Source organism: Triturus cristatus, chromosome 1_1 (assembly GCF_964204655.1).
Source record: "Triturus cristatus chromosome 1_1, aTriCri1.1, whole genome shotgun sequence".
Classification (NCBI taxonomy): domain Eukaryota; kingdom Metazoa; phylum Chordata; class Amphibia; order Caudata; family Salamandridae; genus Triturus; species Triturus cristatus.
The window spans coordinates 366,879,293-366,904,993 of record NC_140579.1 but is presented as its reverse complement, the minus strand read 5'-3'; the positions used below and the strand labels follow the sequence as shown (position 1 = coordinate 366,904,993).

Sequence of the window (25,701 nt, the reverse complement as noted above, 5' to 3'; positions counted from 1 at the left end):
CTATATCTGCCAAGCAAAGTTTGACTTCAAGTCTCCCATTAATATCTCACTAGGTTTTCCCTGTGAATTAGCCCAAGAAAAAGATAACATGCCGGGAAACAAAGTAGCAGGCAGTGTATAATAACAAAAAGAGCTGCCAAGTGCTCTCTGGATTTTCGTGCAGACCGTGCAGATAATTTCCTGGGTGGGCTCGGCTCCACATTTTGAGAAAAGACAGGGGTTTTCCACTTCAGGTGATGTAGGACATCACCCGGCAATAAAAGAAGAAATGGTAGCTATAGTCGTGGGTCAGGGGTGGCAGTAGCTTCCAAATAATGGAGGCCAGCCAGGGTGGGAAGAAATACTCAATAACACATTGTTATCAACCTTTCTCAGTGGTATTCTTTTACTTGATACAGACTGATAGAAGGCTCCCTGACTTACTGAACCAGCAGGATTTCCACGAGACCTTTCTAGACATGACCAGCAAGGCTGCCAGATCGCCTCCGGGCCACCAACGTCTCCTGGAAACTTATGAGGAAAAGTGTGAGAGGAGACTGGAGATACATGAGATTATGCGAAGCCGTGTCAACATCACTTCTTGTCGCCTGATGGAGAAGGACTGGGGTAGGGAGACAGAAGATGGTCTGTCTCTGAGCCCCCGCCAGCAAGAGTTCTCTAGAAGACGAAAGCTAGAGTTTGAGGAGGAACAACTGAAACGATCAAGGGTGTCCCCAAGGTCCCCCACATCTCCGAGGAGAGCAGCGCCCATGCAAGATAATAGAAGGACATGGACATGGAAGGATGCTGGGTGCACTAAAAGCCAGGTAAACTCTAATAGGCTTGTAGATTTTATTGGATTCTTGAGAGGGTCAGTAATAGTTCTTACAAATCATGATGCACACGTCTTGCGACCTCCTCGTTGATGATGGACAGTAACCATGCATAGACTGTCTGATGCTTTGGATGCCACTCATTTAGTTATAGGTGATGACATAAGGAGAAGGAGCTACCACAGGCTCATATCAATCAATCAATCAAAACATTTGTATTGCGCGCTACTCACCCGTGAGAGTCTCAAGGCGCTAGGGGGGGGTAGGCAGCTACTGATAGAACAGCCATGTCTTGAGGCGTCTCCTGAAGGTTAGCAGGTCCTGGGTCTTACGTAGATGGGCGGGGAGGGTGTTCCATGTCTTTGCGGCGAGGTGGGAGAAGGATCTGCCGCCGGTGGTCGTTCGGCGGATGCGTGGGACGGTAGCGAGGGTGAGGTCGGCGGAGCGCAGTTGGCGGTTCGTGGTGCAGAAGGACAGTAGTTCGTTGAGGTATGCTGGTCTGGCGTTGTGAAGTGCTTTGTGTGCGTGGGTTAGGAGTTTGAAAGTGATCCTCTTGTTGACCGGGAGCCAATGCAGGTCTCGTAGGTGGGTGGTGATTTGGCTGTGGCGGGGGAGTCCGAGGATGAGGCGTGCAGAGGCGTTCTGTATGCGCTGGAGTCTCTTCTGGAGTGTAGCCGAGGTTCCTGCGTAGAGTGCATTGCCGTATTCCAGTCTGCTGCTGACGAGCGCCTGGGTGACTGTTCTCCTGGTTTTGGTGGGGATCCATCCGTAGATTTTTCGGAGTATTCGGAGGGTGTTGAAGCAGGAGGAGGAGACAACGTTGACTTGCTGGGTCATGGTGAGCGTTGAGTCCAGGATGAGCCCCAGATTGCGTGCATGGTTATGGGGTGTCGGGGCAGCTCCCAGGGCGGTCGGCCAGCAGGAGTCGTCCCATGTGGAGGGGGTGGAGCCGAGAATGAGAACCTCCGTCTTGTCCAAGTTCAGTTTCTGGCGGCTGGTCTTCATCCATTCTGCGACAGCCTTCATTCCCACGTGGAGGTTGGATTTGGTGATGGCCGGGTCTTTGGTGAGGGAGAGGATCAGCTGCGTATCGTTGGCGTACGAGACGATGTTGAGGTGGTGTTGTTGGACGATGTTGGCGAGTGGTGCCATGTAGATGTTAAAGCAGGTTGGGCTGAGGGATGATCCTTGGGGTATGCCGCAGGTGATCGTGGTGGCTTTGGATCAGTACGGGGGGAGGCGAACTCTCTGGGTTCTGCCGGTGAGGAAGGAGGTGATCCAGTCCAGGGTTTTGCCTCGGATCCCTGCGTCATGGAGGCGTGTGCGAAGGGTGTGGTGGCAGACGGTGTCGAAAGCGGCCAAGAAGTCCAGGAGGATGAGGGCCACGGTCTCGCCCTTGTCTAGTATGGTCCTGATGTCGTCAGCGGCAGCGATGAGGGTGGTCTCGGTGCTGTGGTTGCTGGGGAAGCCGGATTGGGAGGAGTCCAGGACGTTGTTCTCCTCCAGGAAGAGGGTCAGTTGTCTGTTGGCGGTCTTCTTGATGACTTTTGCCGGGAGCAGGGAGATGGGTCGAAGTTCTTGAGGTCCTTTGAGTCCGCTGTGGGTTTCTTGAGGAGGGTGTTGATTTTGGCGTTTTTCCAGCTCTCTGGGAAGGTGGAGGTCTCGAAGGAGCTGTTGATGATCTTTCGAAGTTTGGGTGCGATGATGGTGCTCGCCTTGTTGAAAATGTGGTGGGGGCCGGGGTCGGAAGGTGAGCCGGAGTGGATGGTGTTCATGATTCTGGCGGTTTCTTCGTCGTTGACGTTGTTCCAGGAGAGCAGGAGGTCAGTGCGTTTGGTGGGTGTTGATGCTGGGGTGTCGGCGTCTGTCGTTTGCGTCTGGGTATCGAAGCTGTTGTAGATGTCTGCGATCTTGTGGTGGAAGAAGGTAGCCAGGGAGTCGCAGAGTTCTTGTGATGGTGGGATGTCGTTGGAGCTGGGGGTGGCGAGTTCTTTCACGATGTTGAAGAGCTCTTTGCTGTTGTGTGCGTTGTTGTGTATGCGATCCTTGAAGGAGGTTCTTTTGGCGGCTCTGATGAGCTGGTGGTGGCTGCGTCTGGCGTTCATGAGGGCTGCGTGGTTGTCTGGTGTCTGGTCTTTGAGCCATTGCTTCTCAAGTTTTCTGCAGGTGTGCTTGGAGTTCTGGAATTCGTCGTTGAACCAGATGGCTCTAGTGTCTGTCTGTCTGTTGGAGGGTTTCCTGTTTGGGGCAAGGGTGTTGGCGCAGTCGTCGATCCATAGTCTGAGGTTGTGGGCTGGTCTCGGAGGGCTCGGGTGGAGGGTCACGGGTGAGTGCGTTGATGAGCTGGTCTTCGGTGACTTTTTTCCAGCTGCGGTGCGAGATGAGTTGCGGTTTGTTGTGTGCGGTGTGTTTCTTGAAGGAGAAGTCGATGCATTGGTGGTCGGTCCAGTGGAGTTCGGTGGTGTGGCTGAAGGTGATGTGGTCGCTGGCGGAGAAGATGGGGTCGAGCGTATGTCCAGTGGCGTGGGTGGGTGTCGTGATGAGTTGTTTGAGTCCGAGGTTGGCGAGGTTGTCGATCAGTGTTATGGAGTTGCTGTCGTTGGCGTTCTCTAGGTGGAAGTTCAGGTCTCCGAGGAGTATGTAGTCTGTGGAGGCGATGGCGTGCGTGCTGACGAGGTCGGCGATGGATTCGCTGAACTGTGGTCGGTGGCCCGGGGGTCTGTAGACGAGGGTTCCTCTGAGAGAGGTGTTGTTGTTGACGTAGATCTGGAAGTGTAGGTGTTTGGCCATGTTGAGGGCGTCTTCTGTGCTGGTTGAGACTCTGATGGTGTCCCTGTGGATGATGGCGATTCCTTCTCCAGGTTTGTCGTTGTTCCGGTCTCTGCGTGTGATCTTGTAGCCGCCGGGGATGGCTATGGCTGTGTCCGGTGCCGAGGAGGTGTTCATCCAGGTCTCCGTCAGGAAGGCAGCGTCCGGGGCGGAGGAGTCGAGCAGATCCCAAAGTTCCACGGCGTGCTTGTGGATTGAGCGGGTGTTGAGCAGTATGCAGCTGAGATGCTTGTGGCCTGCAGTTTTGGGATGGGCAAGGCGAGCTGGTGTGCGCTGGCTGGAGAAGCTGCAGCTATGGCAGGTGAAGGGTCCGTGGGTGATCTTCGGGGAGGCCTGGAAGCAGGTGGTGTTTTGGCCGTCGTGGAGTGTGAGGAGGGCATTAGCGTCGTAGCGGCGTCGGGTCCTGTGGGTCTCGCGGGGCCAGGGGGTCTGGCGCTGGGCACGGTCCAGGTGCAGATGGGCGCATACGGACTTTCCTTAGGCACGGCTTCGGCACGCCAGCGGCGAACCCGCTGCGTGCATCCGGCATATGTAGGGGGAGGGACGAGCAGCTGGGAGGCGGGAGCGGGGCAGGAAGCAGGGTGAAAACGGCGGGAAAAAAAACAAGAAACACAACGAGGGGGCAACCAAGAGGAAGACCTAAGAGTAAACAGAGTATATCAGTAGTAGAGACTATAGTTTCACATGGAGATCGCACCACAACAGCAAGGGTGACAGCAAGGGTGACAGTGCTGACGATCAGTGATCCCCATGCCACATTTTAAAGAAGGACCTGCTGGTGTTTTTACTTGGAGGCAGGACAAGTGGAAACGCAACAGAGAGGAACACAGCCCTAATCACTGAGTTGCAGCAAAGAGAATCAGGTGTCCATTCGTCTTGATTCATTCCTTTGAATATCATGGCCCTTCATAGCTCACTAGTCCATATTTCTTAAAGGGCATCTTGATAACTGGCCAAAGAGAAGGGCAAATTGTTATTATAATATGATAGGGGTAGAAAGTGGGTGTGGCCAGGGAACAGGCTTTAAACTCTGTTCTCAGACTCAAGTTAGTCCCCTTTGTGCGATGACACAGATGACCTTTGTACACCTTGGGCGTCTAACTTAAGTAGAGGAGGGAGCATATTCCAAGGAGCAGCTCTAGAACAAAAGTCTGGAGAAGTCTGGAGTTACAAAAAAAGGTTTTATTCTTAAACAAGTTGTAGTCAGTGCAGGAAACAGGCTCCATAAGGGACTGTGAGGGTAAAGTTAGAGTAGATTACAAGAAAAGCCAGAAAAAGTCAGAAAATGCAACAAGAGAGCAGGAGCAAATACAGAGTTTAAGATTAAGTAGGGTCTAAGGAGTTTAAGAGGCATTAAAATATGCATGCTTTGTTGATTGTTTTGTACTGTGGCATTTAACAGCATTCTCTTGCCACTAACGATGTCTAAAATGGGTGGTTGAATAAGCAGCTTGTCAATTTGTTGTGAATGGTTGGTAGAGTGTCCATAGTTGGGTCTAATTGGAAAGTATTTGTGTGTCATGCATGAGATTCATAGATGTGCTGCACACTTGTTACAGTGAATTTGTGGCTGCTCTTAAGCAAGGCATGATGCAGGAAGATACAAGACATAGAGAGTTGTGTTTGCATATACTTACCTTAAAATACCATGATTATTTCATAAATTAACTTTATAGTTGAGAGCTATGCCTACAATATTGCTTGTCTACTAGATGTGTTGCTAATGCAGCATCTGACGTCCAAACATAGGAATCAGTTTACAGTATCATCCTTTGAGAAAATTATTAGGAATAAAGCTTCACAGTTGACAGACATCTCATTTGACTTCCTTTAAAAACGTGTTGCTCATTATTTACACGTTGGTTCCTTTACAGCTCTTATGGAACAACAACATTACTGCAACTCATCTTCAGCATGTCCCATTTGCAATAAATATGTCCTCTTCAAAAGGTGGCTTTCCTACCAATGGGCTGACATGCACACAGACTGTTACCACAAGTACATCACGAGAAAGAGGTAAGAGAGGGTCTTACAGACTTAAAAATTCACAGTCTCAAGTCTGCACCACACATGGAACATTGCTTCAAAAATCCCTGGGTTACAAGGAATTGAGTCTCTTTTTCCATGGTAAACTTGCTGTATAAAGTAAAGGGTTAATGTAAATGGACCAAAACAAAACACTTTAACTGAAAAAACTATGATTCCCTAATGTAACTCTCAATCAAATTCGACAGAAACATCAAAATCTGAGAAATTGAGACTGTGCTCCAATGGTTGAGACCCTTAAAGCAGGATCATTTTACTAGAGTCATAAGGATTGGTGAAGTGACATCAAAATGTGTTGCGGCAGAAATGTCCCCTGCATGGTGTACAGTCATGATCCCCTTGTCCTGGGCGTCTGACTCAGAGTATCTGGTATCCTGTTTTTTTTTTTTAATTCCCTAGCCTCACACTAATCTAGTGTAAGCTCTGAGTCCTATTCCTGCCCCTTAATCCTATTAAGGTCCTGGCACTGTCCTGTGACCTTGAGGAGTGACCCAAGTGTGTACCAACTTTGCTGACTGCAGATTATTGTCCCTATCATTGGTTTAGCATATGGAGTGATGGTGGCAGTATATAATGTTTTGTGAATCGATAATTATGAACAGGCCTTTTTTTGTGTCATTGAAGTAGAGGCCTACTGTCCTACTAGCGTGAAGTTGCCGTTCTATGCTGTAACCCAGAACCTAGTCCCAAGTGGATTATGTGTGCGGTTGTGTATGTAGCATGTATGGAACAAGCATTGTGTGTATGAGTCAGCCAAAGTAGAAGAGGCCTGTGGGATCCATTTTGGATACTCCTGACCTGTTTCTGTGTACAAGATCAAGGTGACGTTTTCCCAGACTGTGGAAGAGCATTGTAACATTTCTGAAGTTGGAGGTAAGAGACTTAGACACTGAAGCGGGAAGGAAGGAGACAAGACTCCAATTAGAAATTCGATTAGGCATGTTGCTTGGAGGAGTTTCTGATTAGTCTTTGGGAGAGGTACCCTTCTACTCAAAAGGGACAGGGTCAAAAGCAAGTTGAACCAAACAAAAAGGAATCCACCAAAAAATAATCTTTTTTGTATCGCTCAATCTCTCTGTTCACACCATCCACCACTATATACTTTATGTAGGTAAATAAATCACACTTCCACTTACATATACTCCATTAGCTTGACACTGAACACTGTTTCATGTAAAATGTCTAGTTTATTCAAAATGTGTACACCATTACATTGTTAAAAAATATACTGTATATAGTATTTCATTGCAAGAATTGAAATCTGTATTTAAAAACAATATGTCATGTACAGAATATCACACATCTATCTCAATATTGTCAACCACATTTGTTTCTCTATAAAATAATGGCTCTAATTTCTACAAACACATGGTTAACTTATAACCAAATCTCACAAACAGAATACATCTTATCCCAAGTTGTCAACACAGCGTTTCGGTGATTTTAAATCGGTTCACCCCACCTTCTTCAGTACTTAAGATTTTTTTTTTAAACATAGATTTATCTAAAAAAATAGAGAACAATGTTCAAACATACAGTCCAATGAATATAAAAGGTAAATTTACATAAACAGGCTCAATGTGCTAAGTTTTACCTCATTATACTTATACATAATAAACCCCCTTCAGATATTCATATAATTATGTGTTACTACTAACCCACACTTCCATACATGTTTCACTTATAACCACTAGTCAATGCCATTTATTCAGCTCTTAGTTCTTTTAAAAACACAGGCTCTGGGTTCCCTTATTTTTGTATAGTGCCTTTCACATTCGGCCATTCTTCCTCCAGTAGTCCTCAATTTCTATATCCTTAAGATCCTGGGGACTTATTCACTATAGAACTCTCCCCCTGGGCCCATATTCTAAATATGTTTAGGATATACTTTACATACCTTGAAGCCAGGGAGATTCTCTCAAGACTCTTTCTCTTTATGGTTCACTCATCCATTGTGGGGGAGTTTTACTGATTTTGTCTCTATAGAGAAAAAATACTATTTTCAGTATCTCTAGTAATGGTAAGTCTTCCAATATGAAGCATATAATAAAGTACACTTACTTCAAATAAAATTGTATACTTTCATTATCCTAAGTTCAAGTTTTCGATGGCAATCACAATATCTTTAGAAGGATAATCCTCTTACTCTCTTTGTCATCCACATATTGTCAGGAACCCATGTATGGGGAATATAAAAGTACATATATTTGCTCAAAGGTCCTAGTGGCACTCTAATGCCAATCTTTTGACACATAATTTTTTTCACTCTTGCCTCAGTTACTCAAAGTTGGGGTGTGTTGAATAAATGGTCCTCTCTGCTTCCTTTTTCTTTTTCTTTTGGGGGAAACCTCCCTTTTTTTCCTCTATTGTTTTTCCATTCAGCGTGGGGATCTTAATTTCTGTTCTCCTCACAAACTGTTAAAATTTAAAGCACACAGTCATCCCTATATCCTTATCCATTTGTCTCCCAGTAGTTGTACATCCATGCCTCGTATTTTATTAGTCTAGTTTTATCACTTCTTTATGAATTTTATAGTTTCTTATATACATCTACGTGTTTACAGGTAGTGCAGCGAACAAGCGGCCCTCATTTACTACATTCCTTTGTTTTCTTACATGATATGTATTAGACCTAATCTCACGGTCTAACTCATTCCTGACTCAGTTCTGCCTTCAATTCCATTCCTGCCAAATATACCCCCCACTTTATCTACCACGTATTGTATAGGTACTAGTAATTAACCTAGGGGGAATGTCTTTAAAAATAATTATATCTATAAACCCCCGGTGTTAGAATTCTAAACGACGACATTTGTGTAACTGCTTCCCATTCATAAATGACCTATGTCCATAGTTGAGACCTTTCTAATCTCCATTACCGACTTAAAGACGCACTTTCCAAATAATTCATTTTAGCGTGGGGCGCTCTATACACTACTACATAGCCCCAAATCAATGTGCAATATGCTCACCTCCTGTTTCTCTTTTCTTTGGTACTGCAGCCTCTCAGGGAGAATAAGGACCTTATAGGTGAGGCCAGCCTTTTGTCTTGTCCCTAATCACTGTTCCCTGTGGCTGATGACAGCCAGGTGCAGAAACCTCACACTACTTTGGGCCTCTATTGTGGCTAGTGGTTAGTACTCTGCTGTAAGTAGCATCACTCAGTATAAAGACTGTCTATAGAGGAAGCTGGAAAGGACACATTAAAGGAGAACCAACACAAACTGTTCAGAAAGTGCAGGCAGTGGATCACATCTCCTGTCTGCATTGGCTGCATAAAGCGGGAGCCATTAACACACTTGATGTTCCAGTTCCAAGTTCTCTTAGACCAAAGAAGGGAGTGCTCCACAGAGTACTCAGAGGACTGCTGTGCAACTAGAGGTGACGGGGACATCACCTGAAGTCTTGTCTTGCCTCTGACCTGAAACACCCAGAAGGCAGCCTGTTTGCTGAAAGAGGAATGGTGCCTTCCAACCCTGCAGGAGGTGTGACTGTCTGGGGACAGCTATATGCAGCAAGACCCTAGTGCTGTTGGGGAGACTACCAGTAGAAGGAAGATGAAGGACAGTGATCTGTGAGCCCCATGAGTGATTGACACCATTCTCTCCAGTATTGCGGTTCCAGGCTGGAGTCATCTGTGGCTGCCCTCGCCACTGTGAAAAGAAGTGCAACTGTGGCCATCCTTGCAACTGTGCCAAGTACGAGTGCAGGCGACCTCACCGCTGTGCTCAGAAGTGCAACTAGCAGCCAACCTCACTGCTGTTCTAAAAAGTGTTGCTGTGAACGACCACACTGCTGTGACTGAAAAATATGCCAGCTGGAGTCCTTGCCACCATAATCAAGAAGTGAACTGTGTACTTGTGTTTGTGCTGACAGAACGCAGAAGACAGCCCACAGCTGTCATCTGTTACCGGCACCTACAGGGGCAGACAAAAGCTGCTCTTGAAGACGTGTCTCCACTAAGAAGGAGGAGCAAGTGAAGATTTGTGTTGCTGGTTTCCTGTCTGTTGTAATTTGAACTATGAGTTGGTAACATTGTAAAGTTGATTGTGCTGGGCTAAATGCTTCCAAGCCAAATAGCGTTAAACTGCATGTGAGCCATGATTCATGCCACATATATACTTATAACCACAAGGGGAACCTGACTAGCCTTCTGAGAAGACGGACACATGGGTAATTATAATGGGTGCATGCTATCCAAAGGCGCAGTAGCCTTAGCACCAGAGCCTGTAGTTGTGCCTGTTAGTATTTCCTGTGTAATATTCAGTTTTAATTTGGTGTAATGAACTTTTCTCAAGTGAAGTACTAGGTGGACAATCAGTTATTGCGCTTAGGGTAATTGTTGAGTTCTGAGCTTGTTACATGCCCACATTACCTCTCTTAGTAGCCTTTGACTGCTCACCATCGCTTCCACTGAGAGTTAAGTGGTAAAGGGGTTGTACTTGGCCCAGTTATCTCAGGCATAGTAGGACGGGCCCTGTGACATCAGAGGCAAACAACCTTAGCCCCCATTGCTGAAGACCACTAGCCCCTGCTTGCCACTTGATACAAACACTTTGATATTACACCATTGTTAACCCAGGTGAAGAGAACACATTTTTTGTAAACACTATTTATGAAAAAACTATAGGCAGCAGCACGGTGTTAAACAGATCAGTGACTGTTCCAAGCAGAAAGTACTAAAACTATGAAAAGCCTAGGCCATATCTGTATTTTCAGAGATCAATAGTAAAACTCTTTAAATCACAGAGGTTGGTGGGTGTGGCCAGCAACCTCACGAAATGGGTGTGTGGCATGGGTGCTCCACTCCTAGCTCTGATAACCAGCACTCATCAGCACCCACCAGACCAAACCAGCACTGGAATGGAGGAGACAAGACTATACTGATTCAGTAAGTGTGGTTAAATGGGATGTCACCATTGAGCCACTGTTGCAAAGTCATCCTGTGCCCTGGGCACCCCCCAACTTTTTGCTGACTGATGCTGGTGGTAACTGACTCTGACTGACTCTGGGCTCTGCCTAACCAGGCCCAGGGCCAGTGCTATGCTGAATAAAACACATTAGAATACAGTTAAAACACCTACACACACTAGGGTACACAATGGTATGGTGGGTACCCCTGTGATTGGCATGACCTACCCTATAAGCCCCTAGTATATAATAGGGCAGGGGGATTGAAACTACCTAGAAGTCCCTAGTACCCTGGGGCATGGCAGTTTAAAGGCCAGCAGCTCTTTTTGCACTTGCATGTGTGCACTGCTGAAGCCTGAGGTCAGTTTAAAAGCAGCACTGGCTGCCAGGACTGCTTTTAAAAAGTAAATTGTGCCCAAACTCGACTTTGGTGTTTGGGGCACTTAAAAATGGATAACCTACAATGTTTTGGCATTTTAGGGACGTCCAGGGTCTCCCCTAGATATCCCAGGGGTGGGGGGTCAGTTATTTATAAGGTACACCCTTAAAAAATGAGTTTGTATATGCCTGGGTAAAGTAAAATTTCACATTTCACTCCCCACATTGTGGTAAAGTGCTGCTCAAATTCGACTTTGATGCTAGGAGCACTGTAAAGGGAGAATCTACAATATTTCTACAGATTCAGAACCCCTAAATTCTCCCCTAGTTGCACATGGGGTGAGGTTCCTGTAGATACAAGAGAAGTACTTATAAAATATGTTTTTGTAAGTCCTGGCTCTGGAAAAATGGCCCAAGTCATTTTTCCCGTTGCAAATCCCCTGTTATATAGGTTAACATGGTAGGAAGTTATTGATTAATAACTATGCATAGGAGAGGGCTAGACATGCCATTCAAAGACTTCCCAGAATGGTATTATTAAATCTAACAATATCATATTGTTGAATTTCTCCTAAAGTGTACATACAAGAAGTTATAAGACATTCTTGTTTGTAAATCCAAATTCAGGCTTCCAGTGGTCTGCCCTGATTGGTCAGAGTTAAGTGAATTAGCCAGGCTGCCTTGAAGAGGAGATAAAGAGCCCCTGGGGTTGACCAGCTCTGCTGGGAGGGCATGGTGCTGTTCCATAGGAATGCCAGGCCAGGGGGAAGATTCGTAAACCATGGTCTTCAAAGAGGAGAGCAGAGACCAGTGTCATTTATGGCTCTTAACTTACCACCTCAGGCAGATGGTAGGATTAAGGAAGGTATGAGCAGATGCAGGGGGGGAGAGTGTAAGTAAATTAGCCATCCTATGGGTGTGTTTAGCCAGCTCTTACCTCCTTGCTGGAAAATCAGCCATTATGGATTTGGAAGATTTGATGCACTCTGGGACACAATAATGCCACACTCTACAGGATGTGGTCATAACTTTGAGGAGTTACCCTGCTCCCATTGGTCAGAAGTGACCTCCTGCATGACTCAGAGAACTTGGAATAAGTATCTGAGAGGGGCAGAGCCATCCAGATCTGCTGCTTGAAACTTACTGAAGCATGAAGTGCCCTGCTGAGAAGTTCTGCTGTGCAAAGATTTCTAAGGCCTGACCTCTGAAAACTGCACCATCTGAAACTACAGCCCTGTGGATTATTTTGCTGAAAAAGAACTAAAGAGTGGACTCCCTGAAAGCTACAGGTTAAAAGAGTTCAGCTGGAACATCACCAACTAAATCTACACCTTGGAGAACCATCAGTGGATTTGTAAGGGTTTTGTACCAGTGGACGGTGGGAGCTGACGTCCTCAACTTTCAAGGACCATCTTGGAGCTTCCAGACCCTTGGAGTAAGTTTGAGACACTTCGGGACCCCTTGAGGGACTTCAGGAAGAAGTTCAAGAAGTTTAGAGAACTTTGGAGCAACTTTGAAAAAAAGCTCCATAGAGGGACCAACTCAACCTGGCCAGCCAGACCGCCTGCCTTCAACCGCGAGCCGGCCAAGCCAACCAGGTTCATCCCGCTAAAAGCTCCTTCTCTTCAACTTCCAGAGATTGACCGGGACTAGAAGAAATCTGAAGCTGACGAACCCTCACCGGATCCGGCTACATGAGGCGCATCAAGAGAACTTGCGAGAAAAAGCTCCAGAAATATTTCTAAGTCCGCTCGTAAAAAAGGTGGCCGTGAGCAACCGCGAGAGCCAAGCCGCCTGCCTTACATCACGTGTCAGCCTGCATTCCTGGGTTGTTCTGCTGAAGCAATCTTTAAATATTTTCTAAGTCCGCTCCAGGGAAGTTGACCGGGACCTCGTCACAAGTCAAGCCGGCGAACCCTCACTGGATCCGGCTTTGAGGACCCTCGGGAAGAAAAGCTCCAGAAAAGTTTATAAGTGTGAAGGTAGAAACTGAGACCAGGACCTGCCGGGAGCTGTACCCGCTCAGGGCTCCATCACGCCCGGCCTGAAACTTTGACTTTGGTCCGGTCTATCGTGAGCAGTTATCACAATATGGTGCTATAATCTTCTAAGTGCTATATTTTATTAAATCTTTGAAAATTCATATCTCCGGTTCCCTACATTGGATTTTTGTTGTTTTGGTGTCATTTTAAAGATAAAAATATTTCTTTCCTATTTCTATAAATTGGTGTTGGATTTTTATTATGTGTTGTGTCTTAATTATTTCCTGAAATGGTGTTTTTAAATGCTTTACATACCTGTCTTTGAAGTTAACCCTGTCTGCTCGCAGCCACGTTACCAAGGGTTGAGCATAGGAATAATTTTCTAAGTCCTATGCTGAGTCCTACTATGTGTTAGTGGCCTTATTGCCAGTGGCAGACCTACATTTGCCCCTACCAATAACCCACTTTCCAACAGCCACGATAGAAAAAGAAAGTACCGGGGCATCCTGGAGGCCTAGTATGGTGGCTGCCATCTTGCACAAGCTGTGGGTGCACAAAGAAAGATTTGGGATGTTGAGTTTGACTGCCCAGGACCAGGAGCTGTGACAGTGGCACAGAGTAGTTGCAGAGCAGTGTAGTTCAGTGGTGGGAAGATCTGGGTGCCCCAGGCGCTGCGGCACAATACAGAGCAGCGGCTGTGATGAGACTGGGTGCGCCCTTGGGAATAGGACTAAGGTGCGGCAGGTACCCGCTCCTCCATGTAGGACCCCAACACATACAAATTGGCCTGAGTTGTGTTGTGAGGTGCCTGAGGAATCTCACACCAGGGGACTCAAGAGGAAGTGACCAGCAGGTATAAGAGCACTTGGCAGGGCCTAATGCATATGGACAAGGGAGTACCCCAGAGACCGTGCCTGAGCCAACTTTGTTTAACATCTATGTGGCACCATTAGCCCGAACTGTTAGAGCCTACAGGGTGGAAATTATGTCATATGCAGATGATACTCACCTACTCTTCTACTTTGGTCCTGATCCTGACAAGGTGAAGAGTAAATTTGCAAATTGCATTATGGATATTGCTGTTTGTATGAGTAACAGCTGTCTCCAATTAAACAGCAACACGACAGAGACCATGCTATTTGGCAAAGCGACCAAGCTATGGTCAGCTGATTGGTGGCCCACACAGCTTGGCTCGGCTCCCTTCACCTACGCAGGCAGAAAAAAATCTTGTTGTGAGGTTGGCTCAATCTCTTTCCATGAAAGATCAAGTTAGCGCCACCTATGGCATCTGTTACGCTACCATAAGGTTTTTAAAAAAAGCCCTTCTGTGGCTTCCAGATACCACTAGGAAGACTCTTGTCCAGGCTCTTACCACAAGTTGCCTGGACTATTGGAACGCCCTGCTAACCTCCGTAAAAACACTCTGCATCCAAACTGCTGTTGGTCCAGAACAGTGCAGCTTGGCTAATTTGACATCTTCCATCTCGCTCGCCTTCCTCCCCAATCCTTAGGAAGCTTCATTGGCTGCCTATTAGGAAATGTGTCATCTATATGTCTGAGATCTTCAGACAAGGCGCTTTTAGTGATCCGGCGTATCCGTGCCTCAAGATATGGAGGCAGATCTTTCTCTAGCACAGCCCCTTATCACTGGAATAAGCTCCCTTTTAGCCTTCGCTCCTTCCCAGATTTCTCCTCCTTTGAGAAGGGGTTTAAGACTTGGTTGTTTCAGATTCATTCCATTTCTCTTCTCATGCTGCGTAGCGCCGAGATATTCCTCCAAGAGTGAGTCATGCGCGATATCAAATGACAAAATAAATAAATAGATAAACTACAGAGGGGTTTGGAATGCCCATGGTGTAAACAGAGAAGCATGACTGGCTCACCTATGCTTTAACTAGCAGTAGAGGGATGCTGAATGGGCTAAGAACCCCCTAAAAAGAAGTGCAATGAGGCAAGAGGGGAGCATTTACCTGGGTAGGGAGCACCTGGAGCTGGTGATGCTTCGTATCAGAGCTGTAATTAAACTAGGGGGCTGCCAATGTAGAATGGCCTGGGCAGAAGAACCTAACGAGGAGAGTGCATCCTGGACTGGTGAGCCCGTTTCTAATCGCCTTGTCAGGCCTGGGGTTTACTTTGACAGCATCCTCAGGGGCCACGTGGCTGACCTATTTATTAAACAAACTGGCTTGTCTGCTCATGCTGGCACGAACAGATATTGTTAAACACTGCATGGATCTCTGAGTATTGAGACCCTCAGGTGGGTGTACCCAATGTAAACCAAGAGCTAGGCTAACAATCCAAGAGTGTTTGTATCTCTGGTGGTGGGGGTGTTGAACAAAAATTGCCTAGGAAATGGAATCAAACAGAGCCCCAAAAAAAACCCTTGATCAATGTGCTGCTGACTGCTAAAGAGGTAAAAGCAGAAAAAGCAAGAGATCACTGCTTCCAGCTTGACTAACATCAGATCGAGGCTAAGAACAGGTGATGCCTATCTTGCAAGAATTCTTTCACCAAATCCTAAAAAGATAAGTGAAGATGTGGGGTGAAACAGCGCTGATGATTTGGAATGCACGGTTGAAGATTGCTCCAACAAACTGCCTCACATGGGGCTCAGACTGGTAAGCCTAGAAGAACAGTATGAGGAATTATCCCTAGAAACAAGAAGACATGGAGAATAGATCCTGGTGAAATAATGTTTGAATTAGGGTCTGCTTGCTGGAGTGAAGAGTGCAGACACCCTGGCCTCTGTGCAGCAGCTTTTACATCACATCTGTAGCAGGCCAGTTGATCCTCCTATCAGAATTCACTGAGCATACCGAATGTCACTGCCTGGCGGCCAGAGACAAGCCCCTTCAGAGTAAATAGGAAAAGTTCACATTTATGATGAGAAGGAGGACATTATTGGATTGGTGCATAATAGTTGGTGAGTTGACTTTAAGGGTCAGAAGCTGCTCTACTTTAATGGCTTAGCATCAAGCACCCTCAGAAGGCGATGAGAGTTTAGAGTTATCACAGAATTCCTAAGGGCACCATGGCACGCCATATCAATGGGGTCACCCGTTCAAGTTGATAGTCTTGTGGAACTCTCCAATTTACGTCATCAAACTAGTCAGGAATCTTCTGCCATCCTGGACGTTTCTGATGAGAGGACCTCACAGATGCCAATGGAGTCAGGTCCAAAAAAGGGTAGAGGAAGTCAAACCTGGTCAACCATCCAAGTAGGAAGTGGTTGTCGCCCCCTCCAAAAATGAGAAAGAATAAGCAAAGCATGAAGCAATAAAACAAGTTGGCCGAATCAGAGATGAACCTCATCGGACCGGTCAGGACTGGGTGGTGACCCCTGAGGCATCAATAGGTGCTGCAGATTCTGAGAACCATAATAATACTAATACTCATTGTTTATGTTACTTTAGGAGTTAAAGCCAACTATGGACAAAAACACTTTCTCGCGTGTGCACCGGCAATGTTTTCTACACGCTACGGACCGTACCTTCGCTGAACAGCTGATGCGCCTCGTACCAAAGTCCCCGCCTCACGCGTGAGCGGAGTAGCTCAGCGCCAATGTCAGTACAGGCCGTACAAAGGCCGGTACGGCTCGTAGGAGCGCGCTTGAAGTTGCACAGTACCTTGGATCTTGTAGAGGGGGTTGGTGGTGGCCTCGTAGTCCCGCACATAGGCGTCCCACGTCGCGCTTCAGTCCCGATCTCCAGGGGACAGTGAGGCTTCGTGGGGCGCTCGGGGAGGATCTCAGCTGCCACGATGATTTCAGGAGCGGGAGGGGTGGCTCGGGAGTGATTCTTAGCGCGTTGCAGCGCTGTCGGCTTTCCTCAGGGTGGCGAACCAGGTGCTCGGTGTCCTCGCAGGGATCTAAGCGGCGCAGGGTCGCAGAGGCTCGCCGCTTGGACGTCCGGGGTTTCTTGTTTGCGTTGCGAGCTACGGCTCGGGGGGCAGTTGCTTGCTGGGCTAGGGCCAGCCTTGGCAGTGCTTACAGCAGCCCCGGTGGCAGACGTCGCGGTGCTCGGAGAGAGAGGGGAGCACACAGGTTCTCTGGGGGTCAGCGTGACAGGATCACCTCCAGCAGCTTCTCTTCTCCTTGGGGAAAGGTAGCACCCACTGTTCCTGGGGCGCAGTTCAGGGGGCAAGTTCACCAGCAAGCCCTTGGAGATAGTTTGATGGCACAAGTTGAATCAAAGTTTCTGCTTCAGTCTTTTCCTCTCCTTTAGCAGCAAGGCACCCACCACAGGCCAGTCTCACAGGTCAGAGACAATAGTCCTCCATGCAGCTTTCCCAGGTCCTTCTCTTCGGGCAGAGTTTCTTCTTGGCGCAAACAGGATCTGATTTCTTAGGAGCAGGGCTCCTTCTTTTATAGCACAATTCTTTTGTTCTTTGTCGCCAGGGGGCCTGGGCCTGGCTCAGTCCAGTTTTTGAGCACTTTGTTGTGGTGACTCTGCTCTTTCCTTTCAGCAGCAGGGCAGAGACATCAGCCGCTCCACAGGGGGCGGAGCCGGCATTGTGGTGGCAGAGCACAGGTCTATTCAGAGCCCTGCTCCTTACTGTTACTAGGCAGAACACACACACACACAGCAGAGGCGGACTGAAATGGCCAGGTCAGTAAATACTAACTTTCTAAAAGTAGTACTTACAAACACAGGATATTAAAATAAACTTTACTAAAAGAAGTATTTTATTATTCTGAGTTCAGGCATACTAAACTTGACTTTCTACCATGCTCTCTGAGTCCACTGGGATTACAGCGTGTAGTAATTCCAGCAGCCCATTCTGGCCTATGGAGAGCAGGTAGCCTTCAATAGTGAAAAACGAAAATGGCTGTAATTCACTATTAGGACATGCCACACACATCAGGGCATGTCCTACTGAAGTGACCACAACTACAGACGGTTAGTAGTTGAAGACGTGTTTATTCCTGCTCATCTCATCAACAGCTTCCAGGGAAATGACTTTATGCTTCAAGCACAAACAATGCATCACCATGGAGTTTATAGAACATTCATAGTGCCATGACAACACCTCTAAAGCTATTACAATATCTCCCTTCTTTGCATAAATGATAACAGGCAAACAATAAAGCAAAAAAGTAACACAAAATGAATACATTTAAATAAAAATGAATAACAAATAAATTCACCCTAGATAAATACATTGCAAATAAAAGAAGTATGAAAGACAAATTAATTCACCAAAATACAGAACAAACTAAACCATCTACATACTATAACACATTACAAATCCATACGTTTGGGAACAAATCTTTTGCGTGTGCTCCTCCTGATTGATATAGAGGATCCCTCTGGAGATATACCTTGTGATGAACCATCACAAGACAGACTCTCCCCATTCAGTCCAAGCTTCCCACCCTCTCGGACAGAAATACCAATACCTGGTACAGAATTTAACTTCAAACCCATTCGTACCGCAACCTTATCAGGGATCCTATAAACCCTAGACACATTCCACCAATTTTTCCCTTTGACCCTCACAGCATGCGGCGAGACTGAATCTACACAAACAGGTTGACTGAACTTAGAAAAACCTTTAGGTACATTGTGTGGAATCTTTATCTTAATCCAATCCCCTTCTTTTATATTGTGAGACCACCTCTCTTTAGAAGAAATCTCTTCATATGGAGAAGAAGTATCTTCTTCAACACAAGCTTTATGACCCACGTGTGAGGGTAACAAACCTGAACTAGACAATGACCCCCACTGTCTCATCCAGGCTGGACACATGTTAAACGTGGCAATTCTCCCTCTCAATAATTCAAAGGGACTTTTCCCAAACTCCAAACCCGGTGTAGTCCGATGTGCCCACAACATGCTCTGCACAGCTCCCCCGATATCCATATTACCAGAGACAGCCCATTGCACACATTCAACCAACATTCGATTCATGCGCTCAATAAAACCATTACCCTGTGGGTGATAAAGAGCTACACGCTTGTGGAGAATACCAGATTGACTCAAAAAACAAGACATTTCCTTGGAGACAAATTGCACTCCATTGTCTGACACCAGTTCTTTGGGAAATCCTTCCCTTGCAAAGAGACTTTCCAAAAACTTGATAACCCTGGTCGTGTTAGGCTCAGTCATAAAACACACTTCCCACCATTTACTGTAATAATCCGCTACCACTAAAGCGAATCTATAGTTACTGGATAAAGCATTAAATGGACCGATGAAATCAACAGCCAACTTCATCCAAGGCCCAGAAGGTAACTCAACTCTTACTTTGGGAGGAATAACCGTCTTTATAACTTTGTCACTAGAACAACAAGTGTAACAATTTTCCACCATACTCTCTATTTGCCGGTCCATTGAAGGCCACCAATATACAGAACGAACTCTGCGTTTAGTACACGTCTGCCCCAAATGACCTTCATGACCAGCCTTGATTATCCGATCTCTCAAACTCACTGGAGGTATAAATTTGTCACCACGCAAAATCATACCACCTTCCTCCAAGGTTAGTTCATCACCCACTTTAGCAAAAGGTTGTAAATCAGAGTCTAAGTGTTTCTCCTTTGGCCACCCCTGAATGATATATCTTTTAACTTCTTTAAGAATAGAGTCTGCTTCCACTGCATCAAACCATTCGACCTCCTTGAAACACCCCTCTTTGCAAACATCAATGCTTGCAATCAAACATTCCTCATCTTCTTCCGCATCACATTCTTCTCGTGTCTCTGGCAACGGTAATCTGGAAAGAAAATCTGGTCTAATATTCTTTCCTCCAGGAATGTGTTCAACAACAAAATTATACTGAAGAAGCTTGGAGCTCAACCTAGCAATCCTGGGCGTATGATCTTTTACCAACACACCATTAAGAATCGGAACAAGAGGTTTATGATCAGTCATAAGCTTAAAAGATCTACCCCAGAGAAAACCTTTGAATCTCTCAACTGCCCAGCAACAAGCAAGAAGCTCCCTCTCGATCACAGAATAGTTTTTCTCACTGGGACGCAATGATCTGGAAATAAAACCAACCGTGTGTTCTGACCCACCTTTCATTTGAGTCAACATGCCACCTAGACCATCCAGACTAGCATCCATAGATACAATAGACTCTAAAGCAGAATCGTATGGAGTTAGAATATTGCAATGATTCAATTCGTTTTTTATTTTCTCAAAATCATCTTGACATTTCTGATCCCAAAGAAACACGGTACCCCTCTTCAAAAGCTCTCGAAGATGTGCAGTCTTACTTGAAAAATTAGAAATAAATTTGGCATAGAATTCACACATGCCAAGAAAAGATGACACCTGTTCCTTGGATCTAGGGGAAGGAACCTTAACAATGGCTTCAATTAAACCAGCTCTAGGAAGAATGCCTTCGCCTGAAATGCAATGCCCTAGATACTCTATAGACTGGACTCCGAAAACACATTTACTTAAGTTCCCTACAATACCTTTATCTTGCAATCTGTTCAACACTTCGGTCAAACTCTTATCGTGCGAAGACTTGCAAATACCAGCTACCAGAATATCATCCTGGAAAACCACTGTATTCTGCACACCCATCAGAACCTTTTCCATGACGCGCTGAAAGACAGAAGCAGCGGAAGCTAGCCCAAAAGGCATTCGTTTGAACTGAAAAGTTCCAGACGGGGAAACAAAAGCAGTTAAATGTTTGGATGATGCATCTAACTCCACCTGATGGTATGCTGAAGACAAGTCTATCTTAGAAAACCATTTGAAACCTTGAAACTTTGACACTATGTCATCAATACGGGGTAACGTGTGTGAATCTACCCAGATATTTTTATTGAGACTGCGTAAGTCAATGCAGACTCTGAGGTTGCCATTTTTTTTCCGAGCAACGACTAACGGACTTAACCAAAGAGACGACTCAACTGGTTCAATCACCCCTGTTTCACACATCTTTTCCAACTCTTTAGTCAAATCATCTCTAACACTCAGGGGTACATTGCGCAGTTTGTGTTTGCATGGAATGGCTCCATCTTTTACCTTGATAAAATGTTTAAAACCTTTGATCAACCCTAGAGATTCAGAAAAAACCTTGGGAAAACTGCTCCCCCAACTAGTATATTCTTCATCACTTATTGACTCGTTCACAATAGAAACTGGATCCTTGGTACCTGGCCTAAGGGTCATTTTAAACAAAGCTTGGTGATACCACCCCAAGATATCTAGTCCTTTGATGGCTACATACATTTTCCCCGTGATAGTTTTTCCCTTGAACATTAAAGTGCTTTCAAAGAAGCCTTTAAGTTGAATCTTTCTTCCTTCGTAGGACACGGGACTTCTATCAGGAGGTTCTAAATGTCTGTCACCCCATACAGATTCGAACAACTCCTCAGTAATCATAGTCATCCGTGCTCCCGAATCAACAAGCAATTTTAAGACTTTGCCATCAAACACTATATCGGCAATTGGGTCTGCGCAATCCTCACAATCGTCCTTTACTACCAGCATGAGATCTCTCATGGAACTAACAACTTCTGTGTTGTTTTCTAGATTGTCGCACTCTTCCCACACCACACTGACATTCCTTCTAGAATTGCATACTTTGGCAAAATGACCTTGTTTACCGCAATTCCTACACAATGCATTCCGAGCAGGGCAGACTCGTGAATTAGGAAAATGTGTAGCATAACCACACTTAGAACACATATTCTTCTTTTGTGGATAGAACTGTTTCCTATCTTGTTTTGCAACCTGTGACTTCCCTTTAACCTCAATATCAATTTTTTCACTGGTGTTCTTATCAGATACACTGTTCTTATCTGCACTATTCTTGCTTACATTTACAGCACCAACAGTTGCTTTATCTGATCTCAGCTCATTTGACGATGTTTGCGATAATTCTATACTTTTGACAATGGAAATTGTTTCTTCAAGGGATGGGTTTTTCAAAGTTAGTAACTTTTGTTGAACCTTTTTGTCCCTACACCGTACCACAATTTGATCTCTTATGAGTTGAGATGTGAAAGCTTCAAATTCACAATCAGATGCCAAAATGCGTAAAGAAGCAACATACGATACAATGCTTTCCGACGTTTGTTGTTCTCTTGTGAAGAACTTATGTCTAGCTACGACTAAACTTTTTTCTACATCAAATTGTTTTTCAAGCATTTGAATTGCCTGGTCAAAATCATTGAGTGGTTCAGCCCCTTCTGCTACTTCTGGCAAAGGTAAATGCTCAAGTACGGCCTGGCCCTCAAAACCCAAATTATGCTCAAGCATAAATCTTTTACGTTCTGCACTAAATCTGAGACCCCCAATGGCCCCTAAATACTTTGTGAAAGCCCTGTACCATACCTTCCATTCTACTGGCGGGTCCCCTGGAAGCTGTAAAAATGGAGCGGGTGCCTGTACATTTTGCATGATGTAAATATGGATGAAAAACTAATAACCAACTCAAACCACACAACTTACACAAGCAATGTACGTTTCCCTTCTCCTATGCTACTAGAGTAACATTTAAATTCTAATGTAATACATTGTATGATTTAAATCTTTAGTATGTGCTTATTTTCATCTAAGTAAAAAAAACTTGAAAGAATACTTTGTATTTGACCAACAGTACTATAGGGAATAAAATGCTGAAGCTAAATAGATGTCCACTAGATGGCGCTGCAATATTGGCTTGAATAAAATAATTCAAACCAACACGAAAAAAAAAAAAAAAAATGAAAATATGTCTTTTGGTTGTGCTTACTGTTTGCACATCATAAACGAAAAGTACTTAAAACACAACTGTCGATTCCGTGTGACTGTGCTTGACTGCTTTAATACCCCAAAGACTTCCGTGACACTCCTTAAGTCCGACGAATGAAGCCTCTATGTGGTAACAACAACGTCTTTGAATTGAACACAGAAAGCCTCTGAATGCGTGTTGACGATGACGTCAGTGCGCACCGGGACGTAAGTCGTGTGGTTCACGGCACGCTCCTGCTGCACTGCAATGAAGGACAGAAGGACAGAAGAACAAAGGAATCCTGACAGCGCGCGTGACTTCAGTAACGGCAGTGAGTACACGAGCGGTTTACAAACGAAAATAGATGCAACTGTCAATGTCAAGGACTTGAATAAAAGTTTGTTTAGTTGATTGTAGGTCCTTTACTCACTGTTAAACTCACTCAGTACTGCTCCCATGAAAATCACAACATCGGTGTATGCGCCATGTCCATGAGCTTTACCAACACACTTGAAAAAAAATAATCGCCTTCCCAGACACTTCAGCTGGATAGAGTAGGCAGAAGCACCTGTACACGCTCAGGGCATAAAGATCCAACGACGATCCAACAACGATCCAGTCAGCGTTTCAACACGTAGTTAGCAGCAACAAGATTCAGCTGTCCAGCCAAAAATGAACCAGACCTCAAATGGGTTCAAAACCGAGACGGGACGTCCCATCGGTTGAATGAACCTCTTAGGCACAAAATAAAAGTCTTGAATGAGGATTAACCACTGTTTCTTCAAAATAGAATGCGCCGGTCAAAAAAAAAAAAAATAGAAAATAGCACAACTCCACAGATGCACGTGGGTGCGAACTGAGAATGAGCAGTATATCCCAAAAAGCGTCGCCAATTGAAGTGACCACAACTACAGACGGTTAGTAGTTGAAGACGTGTTTATTCCTGCTCATCTCATCAACAGCTTCCAGGGAAATGAGTTTATGCTTCAAGCACAAACAATGCATCACCATGGAGTTTATAGAACATTCATAGTGCCATGACAACACCTCTAAAGCTATTACACCTACCTTATACCTACAATGCACCCTGCCCTTGGGCCTACCAGAGGGGTGACTAATATGTAGTTAAGTGAAGGTTTGGGGACTGGCAAGTAGGTGCACTTGCGCAATCAGCGCGACAGTACCAGACCGCCCGCAGGTTCTGCAGTGGCAGACCCTAGACACATTTTACTAGGCTGCTTCTGTGGGTGGCACAACCAGTGCTGCAAGCCCACCAGCAGCATTTGTATTTACAAGCCATGGCACTCCTGGTGCACTTTACTAGGGGCTGATAGTAAACCAAATAAGCCAAACATGGACACCAATCAATGTATACCCTTTTCCAAAGGGAGCACTTGCACTGTGGCACTGATTGGCAGTGGCACAGTGCCCTGAGCAGCTAACACCAACAAAACACAATGAGGCACATCAGCAAAAAGTGGAAGGGAAACTCACGCCAAGGTGCCAGGTCTAACACGTGTCCCCTCCAGCTGAAATGTGGGGGGAACTACCCTACCCCAGGGAGTTCCTCTTCACTAAGGCGGAAAAACCTAGACAGACCGTCAGCATTGGCGTGATCTGTGCCAGGGCGATGTTCCACCGTAAAGTCCATACCCTGTAGGGAGATGGACCACCTCAACAGTTTTGGGTTCTCACCCCTCATTTGCATCAACCATCTGAGGGGCCTGTGGTCGGTCTGAACCCGGAAGTGAGTCCCAAACAAGTAGGGCCTCAGCTTCTTCAGCGCCCAGACCACAGCAAATGCTTCTCGCTCTATCGCACTCCACCTTTGTTCCCGTGGAAGTAACCTCCTACTAATAAAGGCTACAGGTTGGTCCCAGCCCTCCTCAGTCATCTGTGAGAGAACAGCCCTTACACCATACTCTGATGTGTCTGTCTGCACTAGGAATTCTTTGGAGAAGTCAGGAGCCAAGAGCACGGGCGCCGTGCACATGGCAGTTTTCAGGGTGTCAAAAGCCTTCTGACAGGTGTCAGTCCATATCACTTTTCTGGGCTGCTTCTTCGAAGTCCGCTCTGTCAAGGGGGCAACAATGCTGCCATACCCCTTGACAACCCTCCTGTAGTACCCTGTGAGTCCTAAAAAGGCCCTCACCTCCGTCTGGGTCTTTGGGGGCTCCCAAGCCAGGATGGTTTCGATCTTGGGTTGTAGGGGCACCACCTAGCCGCTCCCTTCTTGGTGTCCCAAGTACACCACGGAACCCTGCCCGATCTGACACTTGCTTGCCTTGATCGTGAGGCCTTCCTTGCGCAGTGCCATCAACACTTCCCAGAGATGTTGCAGGTGTTCTTTCCATGTGCCACTGAACACTGCAATGTCATCCAGGTAGGCGGCGCTGAACTCGGTCAGCCCAGCCAACACCTGGTTGACCAACCTCTGGAAGGTGGCAGGGGCATTCTTCATCCCAAATGGAATAACCCGGAACTGGTAGTGCCCATCTGGTGTGGAGAATGCGGACCTCTCCTTTGCCCCATCAGTCAAGGCGATCTGCCAGTTCCCAGACGTTAAATAAAACGTGCTGAGGTACCGTGCAGCCCCTAACCGATCGATGAGCTCATCAGCTCTGGGGATGGGGTGCGCGTCAGTCTTCGTGACTGAATTGAGTCCTCTGTAGTCCACACAGAACCGGAGTTCGGGTGTAGCACCCGGCGCTGCAGCCTTTGGGACCAAGACCACTGGGCTGGCCCAAGGACTGCTGGAGGACTCAACCACCCCAAGAGCAAGCATCTTTGAGACCTCCTCTTTGATGCAGGCTCTGACCCTGTCAGTTACCCTGTAAGCCTTGTGCTTCACAGGTAAGCTGTCTCCTGTATCCACATCATGGACGCACCAATCTGTGATACCAGGAACCAGGGAGAACAGGTCAGGAAACTGCCCCAGCAGCTGGCGGCAGTCATCCTGTTGCTCAGGGGTCAGGGTGGGCGAGAGGTTAACTCCATCCACTGACCCGTCCCGCTCTGAGGCTACCAGGAGGTCAGGAAGAGGCTCAGACTCCTCCTCCGTCCCATCA

General features: G+C 46.2%; 1 protein-coding gene across 4 annotated transcripts in view; it reads left to right on the top strand.

Moving 5' to 3' along the window:
• Positions 1-25,701, top strand: part of TRAF3IP3 (TRAF3 interacting protein 3) — a 546,425-nt gene that overhangs the window by 111,155 nt on the left and 409,569 nt on the right. For all 4 annotated transcript variants that reach the window (XM_085631112.1, XM_085631142.1, XM_085631127.1 and 1 more), the window contains exons 2-3: positions 399-806; positions 5,516-5,657. In XM_085631112.1, coding sequence (XP_085487238.1) covers positions 459-806; positions 5,516-5,657 — 490 coding nt within the window. In that variant the 5' untranslated portion in view covers positions 399-458. The remainder of the gene's footprint in view (positions 1-398; positions 807-5,515; positions 5,658-25,701) is intronic.